The following is a 26,594-nucleotide window of genomic DNA, read 5'->3' on the forward strand; positions in this document are numbered from 1 at the left end:
ATAAGAAATCCTGGACTCCTGATTCGAAGGGCGCTTGGTGAAAGTGCCGCCCCTTGCAACCCCTTCCCCTCCCCCCCCCCCCCCCCATGCGCCCCCTGTTACAGACGGCAATGCTCATGACCACGTATTATTGTGACCTGCCTGTAGAATGCTGTGTTTATCACTGCTCAAACGCTGAGCTGAGTGGAGACGGCACCCCCTACAAATCACCCAGTGCGTTGGGTTGGGTTGTTTGTGGAAAGAGACAAAACTGCGACGTCATCGGACTCGTCAGATCAGGGGGAGCACGTCGGCCGTAACCTTTCAGAGGAACCATCCCGGCATTTGCCTGGAGCGATTTAGGGTGGTGGTGGTGGTGGTGGTTGTTGGGATGTTTAAGGGGGACTAGATTTAGGGAAATTACGGAATACCTAAATGAGGATGGCCGGACGCGGGATTGAACCGTCGTCTTCCTGTCACCCAGTGGGTTGAGAGAAAATTGCGATTTGGATTGTTGTCAGAGTTTTCATAGCCAAGCAAAGAGTGACTACTGGACGAATGTGGCATCAAACTGACCAGCGTGAGATTTAGTTTCGAATAAAAATACTTTTAACTGCTTGAAAGGAGTGGAAGTGATCAAACACAAGTCAACTGGTGATTAGAGGGAAAACTGAAATATAAACAGCTGCTATTAGTGATGTGTGAAAAAGTTCAACTCTTCAAGGCCTAGTAATTTTGGCATAAAAAGTTGCATTGGTATGATATTTATCTGTGAAAAAGGCTTACAATATTTCGAGAACAGAAGACGCTAGGAAAGCAAATGGGGTGTCCAAAAGATGGTGCTTTCTGGACAAAACATGAAAATAAAAAAATTACTTTTGATTACATTATGGGAGGGAACAGTGATCAATGTGTTACAAATATTTACTATCAGAAACAGTTTGATCACAATTTATTCATTACGGTGACAGGTTTCGACCACTACTGTGGTCATCTTCAGACCTTCAAGTCGTACACAAAGCTTTAATTACAGGGCTACATACATTAAAGAAAATACCTGAAGCTATAAATGTACAAAACGAATAATTACCAGTGAGTAAGAACCTCCTTCTGCTGGAAAATCACTACTGGAGAAACCAGTGCACGTCTTACAATATATAATGGAGGCTCCGTCCACTTTTGACGAAATCATGTCATTACTAACCAATGGGTTATAGGTCCAATAACAATGTAAAATTTCTTAGTTAAAAGAACATTCTCAAGAAAGAAAAATAAACACACATTAAAGTTAGCTTTTTAACAGCTATTGTCAATTAAGAAGCGTTAAAAATATTTAAACATGCAGGATAAATGAACTTCGTTTTGGTCGTACATGCGTTGCCCTCTCGAGGCCTGTTAGTGAACCATTTGGAGCCACTGGTTGCCATGGTGAAGTTGGACGCCCTTCCAACAATATGGCAGCAGGCTTCTTTCCACTAAAGTTGTTGTAAAGTCGACAGGCAAACTAGTGGTTGCCATGGTAAGGACAAACGCAAGTGGAAAGATGTGGCAGCAGGCTTCTTTTTAACGAAGTTGTTGCGAAAGTGGAATGGCGAAGACTGTCACGTCAGGCGATGTATTATCGAGCAGCAACATGCTTTATTGAAACGATTTTCGGTGAATAGGCTGCAATAATCTTAAGCTGACATGTATAGTACATGCTGTACAGATACGTTCTACTGGTGTAATAAGAGACTTTCATTTACACAGATTACATAATTATTCTTACAGATCAATACTAAGAGAAAAATAAATAAATAAATAAAATCGAGAGGGCACAGTAGTTGTGCATATTTATGAAATATTATCTATGAAATTCGTATGTAGATTCCATTATTTTTTTATTACATAGAGGGTGTTACAAAAAGGTTATGTTATGTGGACATGTGTCCGGAAACGCTTACTTTCCATGTTAGAGCACATTTTATTAGTTCTCTTCAAATCACATTAATCATGGAATGGAAACACACAGCAACAGAACGTACCAGAGTGACTTCAAAGACTTTGTTACAGGAGATGTTCAAAATGTCCTCCGTTAGCGAGGATACATGCATCCACCCTCCGTCGCACGGAATCTCTGATGCGCTGATGCAGCCCTGGAGAATGGCGTGTTGTATCACAGCCGTCCACAATACGAGCACGAAGAGTCTCTACATTTGGTACCGGGGTTGCGTAGACAAGAGCTTTCAAATGCCCCCATAAACGAAAGTCAAGAGGGTTGAGGTCAGCCACGGAATTGGTCCGCCTCTACCAATCCGTCGGTCACCGAATCTGTTGTTGAGAAGCGTACGAACACTTCGACTGAAATGTGCAGGAGCTCCAGCGTGCACGAACCATATGTTGTATCGTACTTGTAAAGGCACGTGTTCTAGCAGCACAGGTAGAGTATCCCGTATGAAACCGTGATAACGTGCTCCATTGAGCGTAGGTGGAAGAACATAGCGCCCAATCAAGACATCACGAACAATGCCTGCCCAAACGTTCACAGAAAATCTGTGTTGATGACGTGATTGCACAATTGCGTGCGGATTCTCGTCAGCCCACACATGTCGATTGTGAAAATTTACAATTTGATCACGTCGTAATGAAGCCTCATCCGTAAAGAGAACATTTGCACTGAAATGAGGATTGACACATTCTCGAATGAACCATTCGCAGGAGTGTACCCGTGGAGGCCAATCATCTGCTGATAGTGCCTGCACACGCTGTACACGGTACGGAAACAACTGGTTCTCCCGTAGCACTCTCCATACAGTGACGTGGTCAACGTTACCTTGTACAGCAGCAACTTCTCTGACGCTGACATTAGGGTTATCGTCAACTGCACGAAGAATTTCCTCGTCCATTGCAGGTGTCCTCGTCGATCTAGGTCTTCCCCAGTCGCGAGTCACAGGCTGGAATGTTCCGTGCTCCCTAAGACGCCGATCAATTGCTTCGAACGTCTTCTTGTCGGGACACCTTCGTTTTGGAAATCTGTCTCGATACAAACGTACCGCGCCACGGCTATCGTCCCGTGCTAATCCATACATCAAATTGGCATCTGCCGACTCCGCGTTTGTAAACATTGCACTGACTGCAAAACCACGTTCGTGATGAACACTAACCTGTTGATGCTACGTACAGATGTGCTCGATGCTAGTACTGTAGAGCAATGAGTCGCATGTCAACACAAGCACCGAAGTCAACATTACCTTCCTTCAATTGGGCCAACTGGCGGTGAATCGAGGAAGTACAGTACATACTAACAAAACTTAAATGAGCTCTAACATAGAAATTAAGCGTTTTCGGACACATGTCCACATAACATCTTTTCTTTATTTGTGTGTGAGGAATGTTTCCTGAAAGTTTGGCCGTACCTTTTTGTAACACCCTGTATATAGTAAGACGTGCACTGGGTTCTCCAGCAACAATTTTCCAGCAGAAAGAGGTTCTTACTCATTGGTAATTCTTCCTTTTATACCTTTATAACTTTATGTATTTTCTTTAATGTATGTAGCCCTCTAGTTAAAGCTTTGTAGCCCGCAGCTCGTGGTTGTGCGGTAGCGATATCTCTTCCCACGCTCGGGTTCGCGGGTTCGATTCCCGGCGGGGTCAGGGATTTTCTCTGCCTCGTGATGGCTGGGTGTTGTGTGCTGATCTTAGGTTAGTTAGGTTTAATTAGTTCTAAGTTCTAGGGAACTGATGACCATAGATGTTAAGTCCCATAGTGGTCAGAGCCAGTTTTGAAAGCTTTGTAAACGACTTGTAGGTCTGAAGATGACCACAGTAGTGGTCGAAACCGGTCACCGTAATAAATAAATTGTGATCAGGACTGTTTTTGATAGTAAATATTTATGACACATTGAACACTGTTCTCTCCCATAATGTATTCAAAAGTAATTTTTTTTTTTATTTTCCTGTTTTGTTCAGAAAGCACCATCTTTTGGACACCCCATTTGCTTTGCTGTTCTCGAAATATTGTAAGCCTTTTTCACAGATAAATATCATACTAACGCAGCGTTTTATGCCAAAATTAGCAGGCCTTGAAGAGATAAAAATTTTCACACATCACTAATAGCAGCTGTTTACGAGATATTTCAGTTTTCCCTCTAATCACCAGTTAACTCATGCCTGATCGCCTTCATTACTTTCAAGCAGTTGAAACTATTTTTATTCGAAACTAAATCTCCCACTGGCCAGTTTGATAACCCCATTCGTCCATTTGTCACTCTTTGTCTGGCGATGAAAACTCTGACAATACTCCAATTTGTTATTTTCCCTCAACCGACTGGGTAATTTGTAGGGGGTGCCGTCTCCACTCAGCTCAACGTTTGAGCAATGATGAACACGGCATTCTACATGCAGGTCACAATAATACGTGCTCATGAAATGTTTTGGTAAATGTGTTGTGTATGACTTTTTTCACAACAGTAAGGAGAGGTTGACTGCAGAGTCGTGCAGTAACTGTTATCATAGAAAAGCTGTACAGCAGCAGTAATGATTAACAAACAAGATAACACAGCAAACAGACCATTTATTTGTATTTCTCCAAGTATATGAGGGCTCATTTCAAATAATGCAGTAAGAAATAGAGTGCAGCTCTCAATGTCAACAAGGATGGATCTCTCTGAACTAAAGCATGAATGATCGTGTCAGAGCTGTGACTAGGCAACATCTACATAGCACGACATAGCGAAGAGGCTCCACTTGCGGGTAGCCTGTGTCGCAGATGCCTGCCATCCTATTCTGCAGAGGCAGAGGGCTCTCGTGGTACGGAGCCGTTGGAGCTGTGGCTCAGCTGGAATGCACCTTTGGGTCCGCCATATTGCACGTGCCCCCTGACGGCGCCCGACAGAAACTGGCAATTCCGGGTGCCGGTTTAAAGCAACACCGACTCAAAGGAAGGCGTCGCCGCTTGTTGGTGACGTCACGTCAGCTAGGCACGGCGAACGCAAGGTCTGTTGCAGGTATACTCATTATGGTGGTGTCTCCCTCTCTGACACAGGAAAATGTGAAACTATTGGCTGTAGTTCACCAACACACATTCTTCTGAGAGATTTCTGCAATCAATTAACTGTGCAATTCATTACACTTCTTAACAAGTAGTGTACTCCTGAACTTAAATTTCCACCTGTTTTAAGGATTGACGTAGAAAAACAACTTCATGCTCCAGCAGCAACAGAATTCGTGCTTCTTTACCTTATTTGTAAATCTGAGGACGTTACGTTTGTACTGGGTTGCTTTTACAAAAGACTGTGGCCATACGAGGTGCATTCAAGTTCTAAGGCCTCCGATCTTTTTTCTAATTAACTACTCACCCGAAATCGATGAAACTGGCGTCACTTCTCGACGTAATTGCCCTGCAGACGTACACATTTTTCACAACGCTGACGCCATGATTCCACGGCAGCGGCGAAGGCTTCTTTAGGAGTCTGTTTGGACCACTGGAAAATCGCTGAGGCAATAGCAGCACGGCTGGTGAATGTGCGGCCACGGAGAGTGCCTTTCATTGTCGGAAAAAGCCAAAAGTCACTAGGAGCCAGGTCAGGTGAGTAGGGAGCACGAGGAATCACTTCAAAGTTGTTATCACGAAGAAACTGTTGCGTAACGTTAGCTCGATGTGCGGGTGCGTTGTCTCGGTGGAACAGCACACGCGCAGCCCTTCCCGGGCGTTTTTGTTGCAGTACAGGAAGGAATTTGTTCTTCAAAACTTTTTCGTAGGATGCACCTGTTACCGTAGTGCCCTTTGGAACGCAATGGGTAAGGATAACGCCCTCGCTGTCCCGGAACATGGACACCATCATTTTTTCAGCACTGGCGGTTACCCGAAATTTTTTTGGTTGCGGTGAATCTGTGTGCTTCCATTGAGCTGACTGGCGCTTTGTTTATGGATTGAAAAAGGCATCCACGTCTCATACATTGTCACAACCGACGAAAAGAAAGTCCCATTCGTGCTGTCGTTGCGCGTCAACATTGCTTGGCAACATGCCACATAAGCAGCCGTGTGGTCGTCCGTCAGTATTTGTGGCACCCACCTGGATGACACTTTTCACATTTTCAGGTCGCCGTGCAGGATTGTGTGCACAGAACCCACAGAAATACCAACTCTGGAGGCGATCTGTTCATCAGTCATTCGGCGATCCCCCAAAACAATTCTCCCCACTTTCTCGATCGTGTCGTCAGACCGGCTTGTGCAAGCCTGAGGTTCTTTCGGTTTGTCGTCACACGATGTTCTGCCTTCATTAAACTGTCGCACCCACGAACGCACTTTCGACACATCCACAACTCAATCACCACATGTCTCGTTTAACTGTCGATGAATTTCAGTTGGTTTCACACCACGCAAATTCAGAAAACGAATGATTGCACACTGTTCGAGTAAGGAAAACGTCGCCATTTTAAGTATTTAAATTCCATCTGCCGTACGGTGCTGCCATCTCTGGGACGTATTGACAATGAATGCGGCCTCATTTTGAAACAATGCGCATGTTTCTATCTCTTTCCAGTCCGGAGGAAAAAAATCGGAGGCCTTAGAACTTGAATGCACCTCGTATTGGTGCTCTTCTTTAGGTATCTTGGTTGACTATGGGGTGAGGAGCACTGAATGTTAATGAAACATCTTGCGATTGTACACGTTGGAGGAGGGGGTGGGGGTGAGAAGAAGAGGCAAAAGAGACATACTTGTTTTATCAAATAATTTTTTTTTTCTTATAAAGTTTCTCCTTTCAGTTGCAAGAAGGGAATATTTATATTTTCCAATGTGCATGTTTAGAATAGTTTAAGCTCTGCAGTATTTTCGATGTATGAAGCTATTTTGTTTCCTGTTTAGAATTCCTTTCGTTGAAAACGACTGTAATCTATGACTGGCAAAAGATGGACATTTACACATGTAAATTAGTTCACATTTCCAGTGACGATGTCAAACGAAAATAAAATAATAAAAAAAGAAACGAGTTCATTCTAGAGGAGTTGGGGTAAGTTTCAATAACAAAATGGATCAAGTAAATATCGTTACTTGAATGTAAAATTTCCGAAGCTTGCAATGGGGCAAAGCATCTTCTCATATTGATCTACGTTCGTTTCGACAGGATTCAGTAATACAGAACTCTGATCTTCATTTGTAGCTTTACGATAGTAAGAAAATCGTTCATCTAAATAAAGCAATACCAAACAGTTTGTCCAAAAATAAGAGATTTATAGTGATGAGCACGGCCAGGCGTTTCTGCCTGCAACAGACCTGGCGTTGGCCCTGCCTATCTGGCGTGACGTCACCAACAAGCGCCGACGCCTTCCTTTAAATCGGTGTTGTTTAAAGGCACCGGTAGGGTGATATTGATACATGATACTACAAAATGATTAGTTCAAAAGTAAGGAATAAAATAGATAAACATTTGACCCAGCTTTGAATGGTGCTCAAAAGCGTATCGAGTAAATGAGGCAGCGATTGCAGACTTAATGTTCAGTGTTTAACGTATAAACTTAGAATTTTAAAGAGTATGGACATTAGTCTGGTGGAATATATAGGGTGTGCTGTTCGCTTTTGTGCAGCTCTGCCATATTTCTGTCATCCATACCCGCAGGTGTAAAAAAAAGCCTGTACAATTTTTGAGTCTCAAAAATTTTCCAACAGAGAATGCCTCAAATAGCGGTGTAGGGGATGTACATTTGCTGTGCATAATTTCAAGTATATTTTAAAGGCGTGTCAAATGCTTTAACCATTTCATTTGTTAATTTTAGGAAATTAATTTCACAACACGTTTGTTTTTATTTATTCATTTATTTACCTATTTATTTATGCATCCAAGTTGCTGACCAGAATAGTAAACAGAAGAATGAAAAATAAAATTCAGTGTCTGTTCGGTGACTATCGGCGTGGCTTTAGGAACGTCAAAGGAACCACAGGGGTTGATAACGCACGGAAGGCACGAGAAGAATCCAGACAAGTTCGTAGCAATTGTCGATGTATAAGAAGCGATCGACAATGTAAAATTCTGTAACATGTTTGAAATTCCAAGGAGAAAAACTGTAAGCTATACGGAAAGATGGGTAATGTAGGATATTGGCGACCAACACCAGAATCGACAGGTAGCGAAGATTTGTTTGTAATACTTGACACTTGTATGTAGTGATACACACACTAACCTTCTGTGTGAATAACGCTATCGATTATATCGATTAACGAAAACCGTATCAAAATCCCTATACAAGTTATTGGGATTAGCCCAAACTTATTTATATATACTAAGTGTAAGAGGGAAAAATAACAGTGGAACACCAAGAACGACATGCTCACGTCGAAACGACGTGAGAGAGGGATGCAGTGTTTCGTTCCTACTGTTCAACGTACACTATGTGATCAAAAGTATCCGGACAGTCCCAAAACTATACGTTTTCCATATTAGGTGCATTGTGCTGCACCTGTTGCCAGGTACTCCGTATCAGCGACCTCAGTAGTCATTAGACATCGTGAGAGAGCAGAATGGGGCGCTCCGCGGAACTCACGGACTTCGAACGTCGTTGGGTGATATGGATGCCACTTGTGTCACACGTCTGTATGTGAGATTTCCACACTCCTAAACATCCCAAGGTCCACTGTTTCCGATGTGATAGTGAAGTGGAAACGTGAAGGGACACGTACAGCGCAAAAGCGTACAGGCCGACCTCGTCTGTTGACTTACAGAGACCGCCGACAGTTGAAGAGGGTCGTGATGTGTAACAGGCAGACATCTATCCACAACATCACACAGGAATTCCAAACTGCATCAGGATCCACTGCAAGTACTATGACAGTTAGACGGGAGGTGAGGAAACTTGGATTTCACGATCGAGCGGCTGCTCATAAGCCACACATCACGCCGGTAAATGCCAAACGACGCCTCACGTGGTGTAAGGAGCGTAAACATTGGACGAATGAACAGTGGAAAAACGTTGTGTGGAGTGACGAATCACGGTACACAATGTGGCAATCCCATGGCAGGGTGTGGGTATGGCGAATGCCCGGTGAACGCCATCTGCCAGCGTGTGTAGTGCCAACTAAAATTCGGAGGCGGTGGTGTAGTTTAGTGGCCGTGTTTTCCATGCAGGGGACTTGTTTTGCGTTGCGTTATAACAGCACAGGTCTACGTTGAAGTTTTAAGAACCTTCCTGCTTGCCACTGTTGAAGAGGAATTTAGGGATGGCCATTGCGTCTGTCAACACGATCGAGCATCTATTCATAATGCACGGCCTATGGCGGAGTGGTTACACGACAATAACATCCCTGTAATGGACTGCCCTGCACAGAGTCATGACCTGAATCCTACAGAACGCCTTTGGGATGTTTTGGAACGCCGACTTCGTGCCAGGCCTCACCGACCGACATCGATACCTCTCCTCAGTGCAGCACTCCGTGAAGAATGGGCTGCCATTCCCCAGGAAACCTTCCAGCGCATTGAACGTGTGCCTGCGAGAGTGGAAGCTGTGATCAAGGCTAAAGGTGGACCGACACCATATTGAATTCCAGCATTACCGATGGAGGGCGCTACGAACTTGTAAGTCATTTTCAGCCAGTTGTCGGATACTTTTGATCATATAGTGTATACAATGAAGGAGCAATGACGGAAATAAAAGAAAGCTACAGCGACATTAAAATTGAGGGTGAAAGGATATCAATGATAAGATTAGCTCATGACATTACTGTACTTAGTAAAGGTGAAGGAGAATTGCAAGATCTGGTGGAAGGAATGGTGTAATGAGTACAGAATATGGATTAAGAGTAAACCGAAGAAAGACGAAAGTAATGAGGAGTAGCAGAAGTGAGATTAGCGACACACTTAACATAATGATTGACGATCACAAAGTAAATGAAGTTAAGGGAGTCAGAAACCTACGCAGCAAACCAACCCATGATGGACAGAGCATGGAGGTGAAATGTTATTCCTGGCCAAGAGAAGTGTACTAGTATCAAATATAGGCCTTAATTTGAGGAAGAAGTTTCGGAGAATGTGCATTTGTAGCACAGCATTGTACGATAGTGAATGATCGATTGTATCAAAAAGAAAGGCAGGGTGATAGGACGTCTGCTAAGGCATCAGGGAATAACTTGCTTGATACTAGAGGGAGAGGTAGAGATTGAAAGCTGTAGAGGAAGAAAGACACTGGAATGTATTACAACAAATAACTGAAGACGTAGTTTGCAAGTGGTACTCTGGGATGAAGATGTTGATGCAGGAGAGGGATCTGTGGTGGGTCGCCCTCTTGAATCTTGTATGTATTATAAATACATCACAAAAAGTTTTGCGTCATCTCGGTTCCCTGACCTCTTGCAGATAGACGTAGACTGTGGATATTGTATCACAGACACAGTCCCTTCGACTGTTCAGAGATGTCACTAAACCCGCCCAAAGATGTAAACAACCACGCATGAGCAGCGCCTATTAGACGGAGGAGGTCCGTCAACCGATCAGTTCCAGTCATTCCAGCAGGAAGGAGGTACGTGGATCGTGTTGTCTGTAGTTCAACCGTGCCTAGACGGTCAATACCGCTGTTCGATCGCGTCCGTGTTCTTACTTTGTGCCAGGAAGGGCTCTCATCAAGGGGAGTGTCCAGGCGTCTCGGAGTGAACCAAAGCGATGTTGTTCGGACATGGAGGAGATGCAGAGAGACAGGAACTGTCGATGACATGCCTCATTCAGGCTGCCCACGGGCTACTACTGGAGTGGATGACCGCCACCTATGGATTATGGCTCGAAGGAAACCTTAAAAGCAACGCCACCATGTTGAATAATGCTTTTCGTGCAGCCACATGACGTCATGTTACGACTCACACTGTGCGCAATAGGCTGCACGATGCGCAACTTCACTCCCGACGTCCATGGCGAGCTCCATCTTTGCAACCACGACTCCATGCAACGCGGTACAGATGGGCCCGACAACATGCCGAATGGAGAGTTCAGTATTGGCATCACGTTCTCTTCACTGATGAGTGTCGCATATGCCTTCAACCAGACAATCGTCGGAGACCTGTTTGGAGGCAACCCGGTCAGGCTGAACGCCTTAGACACACTGTCCAGCGAGTGCAGCAAGGTGGAGGTTCTCTGCTGTTTTGGGGTGCCATTATGTGGGGCCGACGTACGCCGCTGGTGTTCATGGAAGGCGCCGTAACGGCTGTACGACACGTGAATGCCATCCTCCGGCCGATAGTGCAACCATATCGGCAGCATATTTGCGAGGCATTCGTCTTCGTGGACGACAATTCGTGCCGACATCGTGCACATCTTGTGAATGACTTCCTTCAGGATAACGACATCGCCTTACGACCACATATTTCAAATGGAACGATGAGTTCTACGAACAGACTGATGGCGTGGCAATGGGGAGCCCCTTAAGCCCGGTTATAGCTAACTTTTTCATGGAAAAATTCGAGGCGCAGGCTCTAGAAACTGCCAACAAAAAACCGAATATCTGGTTCCGCTACGTAGATGATACGTTTGTGTTGTGGAGGCATGGCAGAGAGGAACTAGGCCGTTTTCACAAACATCTAAACGGTATTAATCCGAAGATTCAGTTTACCATGGAGGAGGAGGCAGAAGGGAGACTAGATTTTCTGGATGTGCTAGTTTACAAGAAACAGGATGGTAGCTTAGGCCATACAGTTTACCGGAAACCCACGCACACGGATCGTTATCTACACCGGGATTCGAACCACCACCCACAACAAAAGCGAGGCATAATAAAAACGTTGGCGGATAGAGCGAGGAACATCTGTGAACCTGGGCTACTGGATACGGAACTGGAACACCTCACTGATGCATTACTCAGGAATGGTTACTCGGTTGCTGAGATAAAAAGAGCGTTAAGACCGCCGCGTGAAAATCATAGCAATGCACAAGCGCTTGCAAAATCGAAAGTCTTCCTGCCTTTTATTAAGGACGTCACTGACCGCATAGGGAAAATATTGAAAAAACGGAATATCGCGGTGATTTACAAACCTACCCGGAAGATACAAGAACACCTGAGATTGGCTAAGGATGCTCGTAAACCGCTGGAAAAAACAGGAATTTACAGGATCCCGTGTAGTTGTGGGGAGGTATATGTGGGTACCACAAAAAGAACGGTCAAAAAACGACTAGAAGAGCACAAGGGCAATTGTAGAAGGGGAGAGATTGATAGATCAGCTGTTGCGGAACACGCTTTGCAGTCAGGAGACCACCACATTTATTTTGATAGAACTCAAGTACTGGCAGCCACAAGCGGATATCATGAAAGGTTGTACAGAGAGGCTATAGAGATTATGAAACACCCCAGGAATTTTAATAGGAAGGAGGAGGGCGTGAAAGTGAATGACATCTGGATGCCGGTGCTGAAGAAGATGTGTACCAGTCTTCCGCCATGGGATGATAGCAACAGCGGACGGCGGCGACCGACAACGGCCAATTGCGCTCGCGTATTCAAAACATGTGACGTCACGCCTACGCGCGGGAGCACGCGAAAACAAAAATTTGCTGCAGTCAGTAGTGAGACAGTGTGTGTTTCGGAAGTTAACAGAAGCCACGAACCCCCCTTGAAGATGTCCTCCGCAGATGGGGACGAAACGTTGGGTTACAATGCGAAATCCATCAGACCACGGCATAATAGCCCGGAAAAGAATTTTATTAATCATGACAGTCGCCAGCGTGTTGTCCAGACACGAACCCTATCGAACTTGTCTGGGATAGAATGAGATTTTCACTCTGCAGCTGAGTGTGCGCTGATACGAAACTTCCTGGTAGATTAAAGGGCCGAGACTCGAACTCGGGATGCTTGCCGTTCATATCAGCGCACACTCCGCTGCAGAGTGAAAATCTCATTCTGGAAACATCCCCCAGGCTGTGGCTGAGACGTGTGTCCGCAATATCCTTTCTTTCAGGAGCGCTAGTTCTGCAAGTTTCGCAGGAGAGCTTCTGTAAATTTTGGAAGGTAGGAGACGAGGTACTGGCTGAAGTGAAGAGCAAAAACCCGCGAAAGGGCAAAGGTCCCGAGTTCGAGTCTCGGTCCGGCACACAGTTTTAATCTACCAGGAAGTTTCACGTCTGGGATAGATTGAAAAGGAAAATTTACGGACGACGTGACCCACCGACCACACTGAGGGATCTACGCTGAATCGCCGTTGGGTTGTGGGATAATCTGGACTAACAGTGCCGTTTTGAACTTGTGGACAGTATGCCATGACGAGTACAGGCATGCATCAATGCAAGAGGACGTGCTACTGGGTATTAGAGGTGCTGGTGTGTACAGCAATCTGGACCACCACCTCTGAAGGTCTCGCTGTTTGGTGGTACAAAATGCAATGTGTGGTTTTCATGAGCAGTTTTACTGGAAATGATGTTTATGTTGATCTCTATACCAATTTTCTGTATAGGTTCCGCAACTCTCGGAACCGAAGTGATGCAAAACCTTTTATAATGCGTGTGTATTACACATCTCTTCCTGTAGCTTAGAGCTACATCTTGCAGCATTTTACACATATGCGACGGAAGTGTCTTGATTTTTGTAAAGTCTCGCTTCCAATTTCAGCTGCCTCTCTAGTGCCTTTGCCTTTCCTATATCAAACAGGCTCTCAGTTTTACTGTCCATTCTCCTATATATTGTTCTGGGAAGTGACTGTTTTGCAGGAGATGCCTGCAGCCTAGTGCTGAGCAGAGTGCGTGCATGTTGCAGTTCCACGAGATCTTCCAGCCGTACACCCGGTACTGTGCGGAGCAGCTCAACTGCCAGGCCTACTGCCGGGAGATGTGCCGCAAGGACGAGCTGTTCGCCGCCTACCTGGCCGTGAGTACCTCCACACCTGTCTCGCACCACGTCCACAGGGGTCGGCCAACAGCGTGCAACCATCCCCACACTTTGATTTTGTCCGTACTGGATCAGAGACCGTGATCGTGAATGTCAGTGTCAAAAAATACACTCCTGGAAATGGAAAAAAGAACACATTGACACCGGTGTGTCAGACTTTCTCCGGACACTGCGAGAGGGCTGTACAAGCAATGATCACACGCACGGCACAGCGGACACACCACGAACCGCGGTGTTGGCCGTCGAATGGCGCTAGCTGCGCAGCATTTGTGCACCGCCGCCGTCAGTGTCAGCCAGTTTGCCGTGGCATACGGAGCTCCATCGCAGTCTTTAACACTGGTAGCAGGCCGCGACAGCGTGGACGTGAACCGTATGTGCAGTTGACGGACTTGGAGTGAGGGCGTATAGTGGGCATGCGGGAGGCTGGGTGGACGTACCGCCGAATTGCTCAACACGTGGGGCGTGAGGTCTCCACAGTACGTCGATGTTGTCGCCAGTGGTCGGCGGAAGGTGCACGTGCCCGTCGACCTGGGACCGGACCGCAGCGACGCACGGATGCACGCCGAGACCGTAGGATCCTACGCAGTGCCGTAGGGGACCGCACCGCCACTTCCCAGCAAATTAGGGACACTGTTGCTCCTGGGGTATCGGCGAGGACCATTCGCAACCGTCTCCATGAAGCTGGGCTACGGTCCCGCACACCGTTAGGCCGTCTTCCGCTCACGCCCCAACATCGTGCAGCCCGCCTCCAGGTATGTCGCGACAGGCGGCGATGAGAGTCGCTTCTGCCTCGGTGCCAATGATGGTCGTATGCGTGTTTGGCGCCGTGCAGGTGAGCGCCACAATCAGGACTGCATACGACCGAGGCACACAGGGCCAACACCCGGCATCATGGTGTGGGGAGCGATCTCCTACACTGGCCGTACACCTCTGGTGATCGTCGAGGGGACACTGAATAGTGCACGGTACATCCAAACCGTCATCGAACCCATCGTTCTACCATTCCTAGACCGGCAAGGGAACTTGCTGTTCCAACAGGACAATGCACGTCCGCATGTATCACGTGCCACCCAACGTGCTCTAGAAGGTGTAAGTCAACTACCCTGGCCAGCAAGATCTCCAGATCTGTGCCCCATTGAGCATGTTTGGGACTGGATGAAGCGTCGTCTCACGCGGTCTGCACGTCCAGCACGAACGCTGGTCCAACTGAGGCGCCAGGTGGAAATGGCATGGCAAGCCGTTCCACAGGACTACATCCAGCATCTCTACGATCGTCTCCATGGGAGAATAGCAGCCTGCATTGCTGCGAAAGGTGGATATACACTGTACTAGTGCCGACATTGTGCATGCTGTGTTGCCTGTGTCTATGTGCCTGTGGTTCTGTCAGTGTGATCATGTGATGTATCTGACCCCAGGAATGTGTCAATAAAGTTTCCCCTTCCTGGGACAATGAATTCACGGTGTTCTTATTTCAATTTCCAGGAGTGTATATCGGCCCAACCACTTGTTTACAGTGCTAAACACTAAGACTGACGCGTTTCGGGAGTCAAGCTTCCATCATCAGAATAATAAAAAGTAAAAGAGCCTGTTAAAACTCGCTAAAATGGAACGTGCACAGGGGACAATAAAATTGATGATAAAATTAAAACATCGTGGCTACTTCCCTTGTTGCAGTCGTGTCTTCCAAGGTGCATCTCCACATAGTCGTCAATATATAAAAAAATATTTTAAAATGGTGTCGCCTATGGTGTTCAACATCTAACCACATGGCTCTCTCCTCTATCGTCGTAAACCGCCCGTGCGTCTTCGTCTATACCACACACCACGTAGCCAAACACGACACTCAAACGCGAGTGAACTTACGCCCAAGTAAACAAGGAAGTCACAAAGATTTCTATACAGATAACTTATACATGTTCCAAGGACCTCATGAAATGATGGTATCCTGCCAGTTGCTAAAAATGTAATTACTGAAAGACACTAGTGAAATGTTTGAAAAAGTTACTTGTATCGCCAGTAAGCTGTTCATTCAGTGCGTTCTCATTATCCACGCTATGGATCGTAATTTCCAGCTTTTCCAGTAGATCCAGCTTTCTGCCTTTGTCCTGTCTGTGTTAAATAACGAGATCCTCATCTATTCCCAACATGGGGTGTCCCGTTTCCCAAATATGCGTGGCTACAGCTGACTTTTAGAAATTATTAAGCCCGAAAGCATCGCTATGTTCTTTGTAACCTACTTTAAAGGACCTACCAGTTTGGCCTACATAGCTTGCCAAGCACGTGTTACATTGAATTTTATAGACCCCAGCTCTCTCATATTTATCGCTATCCTGCTGTAAATTATTTCATAGTTTAAATCGCAGCGAATTATTGGTCTGAAAAGCGGTATCAACTTAATGTTTTGAAAATGTTAGCCACTTTTTGCGAAATATCACCGAAGTATGGTAATGTGACTCTCGTAAATATTATTTGCGGTATTCTTCCTTCCATTCGCTCGCTGTTTCTGTCGTATTAATTTATTGACAACATTTTGGTGGTATCCGTTAGCTCTGGCTAGTTGTTTCACGATGTACAGCTGAGTCATTCTGTCTTCTTCATTCATAGGTACTCTAAAGGCTCTATCTATCATAGATTTATAGTGTTTTACACTATAAACAAGTGGTTGAGCCGATATTTTTTTTAACACATCCCCACACAAATGCAGATGCTAACCGAGCCTGCACTCCTGTAGAGGGCGGGGCAAATAAAAGTGGCCCAGAGTACAGAGATCCAGGATAGACAGCAGAGGGTAGGAAATGCAGTACTGAACTGACTGCCGGCCGTTGTGGCCGAGCGGTTCTAGGCGCTTCAGTCTGGAACGGCGCTGCTGCTACGCTCGCAGGTTCGAATCCTGCCTCGGGCATGCATGTGTGTGATGTCCTTAGGTTAGTTAGTTTCAAGTAGTTCTAAGTTCTAGGGGACTGATGACCTCAGAAGTTAAGTCCCATAGTGCTCAGTACATAGTACAGGGAACCAGGATAGACAGCAGAGGGCAGGAAATGCAGTACTGAACTGACTGCCGGCCGTTGTGGCCGAGCGGTTCTAGGCGCTTCAGTCTGGAACCGCGCTGCTGCTACGCTCGCAGGTTCGAATCCTGCCTCGGGCATGCATGTGTGTGATGTCCTTAGGTTAGTTAGTTTCAAGTAGTTCTAAGTTCTAGGGGACTGATGACCTCAGAAGTTAAGTCCCATAGTGCTTAGTACATAGTACAGAGATCCAGGATAGACAGCAGAGGGAAGGAAATGCAGTACTGAACTGACTGCCGGCCGTTGTGGCCGAGCGGTTCTAGGCGCTTCAGTCTGGAACCGCGCTGCTGCTACGCTCGCAGGTTCGAATGTTGCCTCGGGCATGCATGTGTGTGATGTCTTTAGGTTAGTTAGTTTCAAGTAGTTCTAAGTTCTAGGGCATTGATGACCTCAGAAGTTAAGTCCCATAGTGCTTAGTACATAGTACAGAGATCTAGGATAGAAAGCAGAGGGAAGGAAATGCAGTACTAAACTGACTGCCGGCCGCTGTGGCCGAGCGGTTCTAGGCGCTTCAGTCTGGAACCGCGCTGCTGCTACGCTCGCAGGTTCGAATGTTGCCTCGGGCATGCATGTGTGTGATGTCCTTAGGTTAGTTAGTTTCAAGTAGTTCTAAGTTCTAGGGGACTGATGACCTCAGAAGTTAAGTCCCATAGTGGATAGTACATAGTACAGAGATCCAGGATAGACAGCAGAGGGAAGGAAATGCAGTACTAAACTGACTGCCGGCCGCTGTGGCCGAGCGGTTCTAGACGCTTCAGTCTGGAACCGCGCTGCTGCTACGCACGCAGGTTCGAATCCTGCCTCGGTCATGCATGTGTGTGATGTCCTTAGGTTAGTTAGTTTCAAGTAGTTCTAAGTTCTAGGGGACTGATGACCACAGAAGTTAAGTCCCATAGTGCTTAGTACATAGTACAGAGATCCAGGATAGACAGCAGAGGGAAGGAAATGCAGTACTAAACTGACTGCCGGCCGCTGTGGCCGAGCGGTTTTAGGCGCTTCAGTCTGGAACCGCGCTGCTGCTACGCTCGCAGGTTCGAATCCTGCCTCGGACATGGGTGTTGTGTGATGTCCTTAGGTTAGTTAGTTTCAAGTAGTTCTAAGTTCTAGGGGACTGATGACCTCAGAAGTTAAGTCCCATAGTGCTTAGTACATAGTACAGAGATCCAGGATAGACAGCAGAGGGAAGGAAATGCAGTACTGAACTGACTGCCGGCCGTTGTGGCCGAGCGGTTCTTGGCGCTTCAGTCTGGAACCGCGCTGCTGCTACGCTCGCAGGTTCGAATCCTGCCTCGGGCATGCATGTGTGTGATGTCCTTAGGTTAGTTAGTTTCAAGTAGTTCTAAGTTCTAGGGGACTGATGACCTCAGAAGTTAAGTCCCATAGTGCTTAGTACATAGTACAGAGATCTAGGATAGAAAGCAGAGGGAAGGAAATGCAGTACTAAACTGACTGCCGGCCGTTGTGGCCGAGCGGTTCTAGGCGCTTCAGTCTGGAACCGCGCTGCTGCTACGGTCGCAGGTTCGAATCCTGTCTCGGGCATGGGTGTTGTGTGATATCCTTAGGTTAGTTAGGTTTAAGTAGTTCTAAGTTCTAGGGGATGATGACCTCAGAAGTTAAGTCCCATAGTGCTTAGTACATGGTACAGAGATCCAGGATAGACAGCAGAGGGAAGGAAATGCAGTACTGAACTGACTGCCAGCCGTTGTGGCCGAGCGGTTCTAGGCGCTTCAGTCTGGAACCGCGCTGCTGCTACGCTCGCAGGTTCGAATCCTGCCTCGGGCATGCATGTGTGTGATGTCCTTAGGTTAGTTAGTTTCAAGTAGTTCTAAGTTCTAGGGGACTGATGACCTCAGAAGTTAAGTCCCATAGTGCTTAGTACATAGTACAGAGATCCAGGATAGACAGCAGAGGGAAGGAAATGCAGTACTGAACTGACTGCCGGCCGTTGTGGCCGAGCGGTTCTAGGCGCTTCAGTCTGGAACCGCGCTGCTGCTACGCTCGCAGGTTCGAATCCTGCCTCGGGCATGCATGTGTGTGATGTCCTTAGGTTAGTTAGTTTCAAGTAGTTCTAAGTTCTAGGGGACTGATGACCTCAGAAGTTAAGTCCCATAGTGCTTAGTACATAGTACAGAGATCCAGGATAGACAGCAGAGGGAAGGAAATGCAGTACTGAACTGACTGCCGGCCGTTGTGGCCGAGCGGTTCTAGGCGCTTCAGTCTGGAACCGCGCTGCTGCTACGATCGCAGGTTCGAATCCTGCCTCGGGCATGCATGTGTGTGATGTCCTTAGGTTAGTTAGGTTTAAGAAGTTCCAAGTTCTAGAGGACTAATGACCTCAGAAGTTAAGTCCCATAGTGCTCAGAGCTGTTTGAGCCATTTGAGCTAAACTGACAATAGCAGGTGTTGAAAGCGGCCACCATTCACCACTCGGCTCTTTTGGGCACCTGGTCAGCAAGTTGTTGAAGGCGGACCGAAGGCACACTGCCGGAATTGCTGCAGTTATTGAAGACTATGGGGGTTGTCGCGATACACCATAGACTTGGCGGCTCCCCACACAAAGTAATCGCACAGTGAGTGCCATCAGGTGACCTCTGGTGACAGCTCCGTCAGGTGTGAAGGTTGTGCAAATGCGCTCCAACGTTGGGCCTCCCGTACGGGGAAGTTGCTCCGTCCTAAGTCTTTTCCCGCTCTGTTAATGCTGCCACAGATGGTTTCAAAATGTTGGCAATGTAATGCGTTCAAGTCTTCACGTGACAAAAGACGATGGGCCCAGTAATGCTGCCCGCTAACAGTGCACACCAAACCCCACCCATTTGATCGTGCATTGATGTTTCGTGGAAGTTATGCCGGTCCCAGAACCTGAAATTCTATGTTGTTGTTGTTATATCTTCAGTCCTGAGACTGGTTTGATGCAGCTCTCCATGCTACTCTATCCTGTGCAAGCTTCTTTATCTCCCAGTACCTACTGCAGCCTACATCCTTCTGAATCTGCTTAGTGTATTCATCTCTTGCTCTCCCTCTACTATTTTTACCCTCCATGCCTCCCTCCAGTACTAAATTGGTGCTCCCTTCGTGCCTCAGAACGTGTCCTACCATCCAATCCCTTCTTCTAGTCAAGTTGTGCCACAAACTCCTCATCTCCCCAATTCTGTTCAATACCTCCTTATTAGTTATGTGATCTACCCATGTAATCTTCAGGATTCTTCTGAGCACCACATTCCGAAAGCTTCTATTTTCTTCTTCTCTAAACTATTCATCGTCCATGTTTCACTTGCATACATGGCTAGACTCCATACAAATACTTTCAGAAACGACTTCCTAACACTTAAATCTATACTCGATGTTAACAAATTTCTCTTCTTCAGAAACGCTTTTCTTGCCATTGCCAGTCTACATTTTATATCCTCTCTACTTCGACCATCATCAGTTACTTTACTTCCTAAATAGCAAAACTCCTTTACTACTTTAAGTGTCTCATTTCCTAATCTAAATCCCTCAGCATCACCCGATTTAATTTGACTACATTCCATTATCGTCGTTTTGCTTTTGTTGATGTTCATCTTATATCCTCCTTTCAAGACACTGTCCATTCCCTTCTACTGCTCTTCCAAGTCCTTTGCCGTCTCTGACACAATTACAATGTCATCGGCGAACCTCAAAGTTTTTACTTCTTCTCCATGAATTTTAATACCTACTCCAAATTTTTCTTTAGTTTCCTTCACTGCTTGCTCAATATACAGATTGAATAACATCGGGGAGAGGCTACAACCCTGTCTCACTCCTTTCCCAAGCAACGCTTCCCTTTCATGCCCCTCGACTCTTATAACTGCCATCTGGTTTCTGTACAAATTGTAAATAGCCTTTCGCCCCCTGTATTTTACCCCTGCCACCTTTAGATTTTGAAAGAGAGTATTCCAGTCAACATTGTCAAAAGCTTTCTCTAACTCTACAAATGCTACAAACGTAGGTTTGCGTTTTCTTAATCTTTCTTCTAAGGTAAGTCGTAAGGTCAGTATTGCCTCACGCATTCCAACATTTCTACCGAATCCAAACTGATCTTCCCCGAGGTCCGCTTCTACCAGTTTTTCCATTCGTCTGTAAAGAATTCGTGTTAGTAATTTGCAGCTGTGACTTATTAAACTGATAGTTCGGTAATTTTCACATCTGTCAACACCTGCTTTCTTTGGGATTCGAATTATTATATTCTTCTTGAAGTCTGAGGGTATTTCGCCTGTCTCATACATCTTGCTCACCAGATGGTAGAGTTTTGTCAGGACTGGCTCTCCCAAGGCCGTCAGTAGTTCTAATGGAATGTTGTCTACTCCGGGGGCCTTGTTTCGACTCAGGTCTTTCAGTGCTCTGTCAAACTCTTCACGCAGTATCATGTCTCCCATTTCATCTTCATCTACATCCTCTTCCATTTCCATAATATTGTCCTCAAGTACATCGCCCTTGTATAGTCCCTCTATATACTCCTTCTACCTTTCTGCATTCCCTTCTTTGCTTAGAACTGGGTTGCCATCTGAGCTCTTGATATTCATACACGTGGTTCTCTTATCTCCAAAGGTCTCTTTAATTTTCCTGTAGGCAGTATCTATCTTACCCCTAGTGAGATAAGCATATACTTCCTTACATTTGTCCTCTAGCCATCCCTGCTTAGCCATTTTGCACTTCCTGTCGATCTCATTTCTGAGACGTTTGTATTCCTTTTTGCCTGCTTCATTTCCTGCATTTTTATATTTTCTCCTTTCATCAATTAAATTCAATATTTCTTCTGTTACCCAATTATTTCTACTAGCCCTCGTCATTTTACCTACTTCATGCTGTGCTGCCTTCACTACTTGATCCCTCAAAGCTAGCCATTCTCCTTCTACTGTATTTCTTTTCCCCATTCCTGTCAATTGTTTCCTTATGCTCTCCCTGAAACTCTGTACAACCTCTGGTTCTTTCAGTTTATCCAGGTCCCATCTCCTTAATTTCCCACATTTTTGCAGTTTCTTCAGTTTTAATCTACAGGTCATAACCAATAGATTGTGGTCAGAGTCCACATCTGCCCCTGGAAATGTCTTACAATTTAAAACCTGGTTCCTAAATCTCTGTCTTACCATTATATAATCTATCTGGTACCTTTTAGTATCTCCAGGGTTGTTCCATGTATACAACCTTCTTTCATGATTCTTAAACCAAGTGTTAGCTATGATTAAGTTGTGCTCTGTGCAAAATTCTACTAGGCGGCTTCCTCTTTCATTTCTTAGCCCCAATCTATATTATCCTACTATGTTTCCTTCTCTCCCTTTTCCTACACTCGAATTCCAGTCACCCATTACTATTAAATTTTCGTCTCCCTTCACTACTGAATAATTTCTTTTATTTCATTGTACATTTCTTCAATTTCTTCGTCATCTGCAGAGCTAGTTGGCAGATAAACTTGTACTACTGTAGTAGGTGTGGACTTCGTATCTATCTTGGCCACAATAATGCGTTCACTATGCTGTTTGTAGTAGCTTACCAGCATTCCTATCTTCCTATTCATTATTAAACCTACTCCTGCATTACCCGTGTTTGATTTGTGTATATAACCCTGTAGTCACCTGACCAGAAGTCTTGTTCCTCCTGCCACCGAACTTCACTAATTCCCACTATATCTAACTTTAACCTATCCATTTCTCTTTTTAAATTTTCTAACCTACCTGCACGATTAAGGGATCTGACATTCCACACTTCGATCCGTAGAACGCCTGATAACATCCTCTTGAGTAGTCCCCGCCCAAAGATCAGAATGGGGGACTATTTTACCTCCGGAATGTTTTACCCAAGAGGACGCCATCATCATTTCATAGAGCTGTATGCCCTCGGGAAGAATGACGGCTGTAGTTTCCTCTTGCTTTCAGCCGTTCGCAGTACCAGGACAGCAACGCCGTTTTGGTTAGTGTTACAAGGCCAGATCAGTCAATCATCCAGACTGTTGCCCCTGCAACTACTGAAAAGGCTGCTGCCCCTCTTCAGGAACCACACGTTTGTCTGGCCTCTCAACAGATACCCCTCCATTGTGGTTGCGCCTACGGTACGGCCATCTGTATCGCTGAGGCTCGCAAGGCTCCCCACCAACGGCAAGGTCCATGGTTCATGGGGGGGGGGTGTTTTAGTACGTAGGCATATTTAACTTTAGTCGTTATTGTGAATATATTCTTGTGTTAAGAACTTTAGTCTCCGTGGCATTTAAGTGCTCTATTTAAGGTAGTGCTAGAGTTTCCCTTTGGTAATCCGCCTAGCCACGACTGATGTTGGTTGCTTGGTTTGTCTGAAATGTTGAGTCTGTTGGGTAGAGACCGTTGTTGACTTGCTCTCCTCAGCTCCGAAGTCCCATTTTGATACTACGGCCGGAATCTCATTTGCAGAAGTTATCAGTTCTTGTGAGCACATATAAAGCTACCTTTCCCCCTTTGTTAGACGAGTTCCCTTTCCAGTTCGGGTAAATGTTTCCTCCTCCTGAGGGAGCCATCCTCTTTCCCGAGCCACTCTGGGGTAAGATTTGCCCAAGTGTCTATTGCCGCACACTGTTCCAGTAGAATGAAATAAGAGGTTTATTATCTACTCCACCGTTATGCCCAAGAAAGGCGAATTAGAGTAGTTCTGCACAACCTAAGCCTTGTAGACTATTAAGATAGTTCTGGGTTTGGAGAAATTGCCGTTTGGTAAAATTTAGCCTTCTGCGTCGGTAATCCGGCGTATTCCATAATACAACATTGTTATAGAACTGAAAGATTTGGTTTTGATAAATTTGCTGAGACGTCACTTATTTATTTGCTTTTGATGTTAATTGCTTTAAATGAATCTTCTTTAATTTGTGCTTATAATTCTTAATGAGTGATCGGCCTTAATGGTGTAACATTTAATGTACGTCTCATTGCCCCCTATGTCACCTACTGACTTCATTCAGATACTGAAAAGGTGATCCTTGCTCAAGTTTATGGGACTTCTTTAACCGTTGATCTTTGTTGTTTATGGCGTTAAAAATATGGTTGTTAAAAAGGACTAATCTTAGATTCCTATTGTTTATTAAGTAATTCTTAAGTTATATAGCAAATATTACGAGTGCAAATATTCTTTCTTTGTTTCACTTGCTTGTTCTGTGGTTTACACTGAAGGGTGTGACAATAAATTATAACTGATTGTTTGTCGCTTGTTATTGAAACTGGTTGGGAGAATGGTTTATTGATTGCCCCCGTATAAAGATATATCAACCTGTTCAAAACAGATACTGTCTCACGCCATTTTCGGACTAAGTGTATTTTGCCGCTCTTTGCTATGACTTCGACACCATTGAACTTCTGCCGGCCGGTGTGGCCGAGCGGTTCTAGGCGCGTTAGTCTGGAACCTCATAAGTTAAGTCCCATAGTGCTCAGAGCCATTTGTCCCTTCTCCTTATCAGTGTTTCCCACATACTCTTTTCCTCATGCCTTACCTTATCAGTCCACCTAATTTTCAAAGCTTTGATTGTCTTCTTTTCTGGTTTTCAAACAGTCCATGTCTCGCTACCACGCAGTGCTCTGCTCCAAACGTATGTTCTCAGAAATTTCTTCCTCAAATCAAGATCTTTGTTTGATACTAGCAGACTTCTCTTCGCCAGGAATGCTATTTTTGCCAGTGGTAGTCTGCCTTTTATCTCTTCCTAGTTCCATCTGTCATGGCAAATTTTGTTGCCTAGGTAGCAGAATTCGTCTACCTCGTCATCCCCAGTTGTGATGTTAAGTTTCTCACTGTTCTCATTTCTGCTATTTCTCATTACTTTACCAGCCGGTGTGGCTGTGCGGTTCTAGGCGCTTCAGTCTGGAACAGCGTGACCGCTACTGTCGCAGGTTCGAATCCTGCCTCGGGCACGGATGTGTGTGATGCCCTTAGGTTAGTTAGGCTTAAGTAGTTCTAAGTTATAGGGGACTGATTACCACAGCAGTTGAGTCCCATAGTGCTCAGAGCCATTTCAACCATTTCTCATTACTTTCGTCTTTCTTCTATTTACTCTCAACCCATATTTTGTACTCAATACACTGCTGATTCATTCAAGAGATCCTGTAGTTCTTCAGTTTCACTGAGGACAGTAATATCAGCGAATCGTATCATTGATATCCTTTTACCTTGGATTTTAATTCTACTCTTGAAACTATCTTTTGTTTGCGTCATTCCTTCTTCGTTTATAGACTGAACAGTAGGGGCGAAACACTACAACCATTTCTTACACCCTTTTTATTCCGAGCACTTCGTTCTTAGCGCTCCACTCTTATTGCTGGCTTTTGGTTTTTGTACGTATTACTTATTACCTGCCTTTCCCTATAGCTTATTTCTATTTTTCTTAGGATTTCAATTGCACCATTGAACACTGTCGAACGTTTTTTTCCAGGTGGACAAATCCAATCAACATTTCTCGATTTTCCTTCAGTCTTAACTTCATTATCATCCGCAATGTCAGAACTGCCTCTCTGGTGCCTTTGTATCAGCTGAAGCCAAAGAGATCGTCATCAGTCACATCCTGAGTTATCTCTTGCATTCTTCTGTACATTACTCTTGTCAGCAATTTGGATGCATGAGCTGTTTAACTGATTCTGCGATTACTCCCGCCCTTGACAGCTCTTCCAGTCTTCAGAGTTGTGTGGACGATATTTTTCGGAATGTCAGGTGTTATTTCGGCAGACTCGTACATTCCAGTCACCAACGTCAGTCTTGGTACGACTTGTTCCTGTGATTTTAATAATTTCGATGTTATGTTATGTATCCAGTCTGTCTTATTTGTTCTTATGTGTTCCAGACTTCTTTTGAATTCTGATACTAAGCCCTTATCTCTTCTACATCGGCTCTAGTTTCTTCTTCTGTTACGTCATCATAGAAGTCTCCCACCTCATAGTGGCCTTTAATGTCCGCTTCCCACCTATCCACTTTCTCCTGTGCATTTAATAGTGGATTTCCTATTTCACTCATAAGGCTACCATCGTTGCTTTTACTTTCACCGAAGGTTGTTTTGAGTTTTCTATATGCTGAGTCAGTCCTGCCAACAGTCATTTCATTTTCGATTTCTTCACAATTTTCAGGATGCCATTTCACCTTAGCTTCCCTGAACTTCCTATTTGTTTCATTGCTAAGTATATAGTGTGCCTAATTTGCACGCGAATTCTTTACAGACGAATGGAAAAACTAGCACAAGTCGACCTCGGGGAAGATCAGTTTGGATTCCGTAGAAATATCGGAACACGTGAGGCAATACTGACCTTACGACTTATCTTAGAAGAAAGATTAAGGAAAGGCAAACCTACTTTTCTAGCATTTGTAGACTTAGAGAAAGCTTTTGACAATGTTGACTGGAATACTCTCTTTCGAATTCTGAAGGTGGCAGTGGTAAAATTCAGGGAGCGAAAGGCTATTTACAATTTGTATAGAAACCAAATGGCAGTTATAAGAGTTGAGGGACATGAAAGGGAAGCAGTGGTTGGGAAGGGAGTGAGACAGGGTTGTAGCCTCTCCCCGATGTTATTCAATCTGTATATTGAGCAAGCACTGAAGGAAACAAGTGAAGAATTCGGAGTAGATATTAAAATCCATGGAGAAGAAATAAAAACTTTGAGGTTCGCCGATGACATTGTAATTCTGTCAGAGACAGCAAAGGACTTGGGAGAGCAGTTGAACGGAATGGACAGTGTCATGAAAGGATATAAGATGAACAACAACAAAACC

General features: G+C 45.2%; 1 protein-coding gene across 1 annotated transcript in view; it reads left to right on the forward strand.

Moving 5' to 3' along the window:
- The window catches only part of LOC126295469 (pleckstrin homology domain-containing family G member 5), a 1,663,439-nt gene that overhangs the window by 1,540,529 nt on the left and 96,316 nt on the right, over positions 1-26,594 (forward strand). The window contains exon 15 of the mRNA XM_049988005.1: positions 13,675-13,785. Coding sequence (XP_049843962.1) covers positions 13,675-13,785 — 111 coding nt within the window. The remainder of the gene's footprint in view (positions 1-13,674; positions 13,786-26,594) is intronic.

The sequence above is a fragment of the Schistocerca gregaria genome, chromosome 11, assembly GCF_023897955.1.
Source record: "Schistocerca gregaria isolate iqSchGreg1 chromosome 11, iqSchGreg1.2, whole genome shotgun sequence".
Lineage (NCBI taxonomy): Eukaryota > Metazoa > Arthropoda > Insecta > Orthoptera > Acrididae > Schistocerca > Schistocerca gregaria.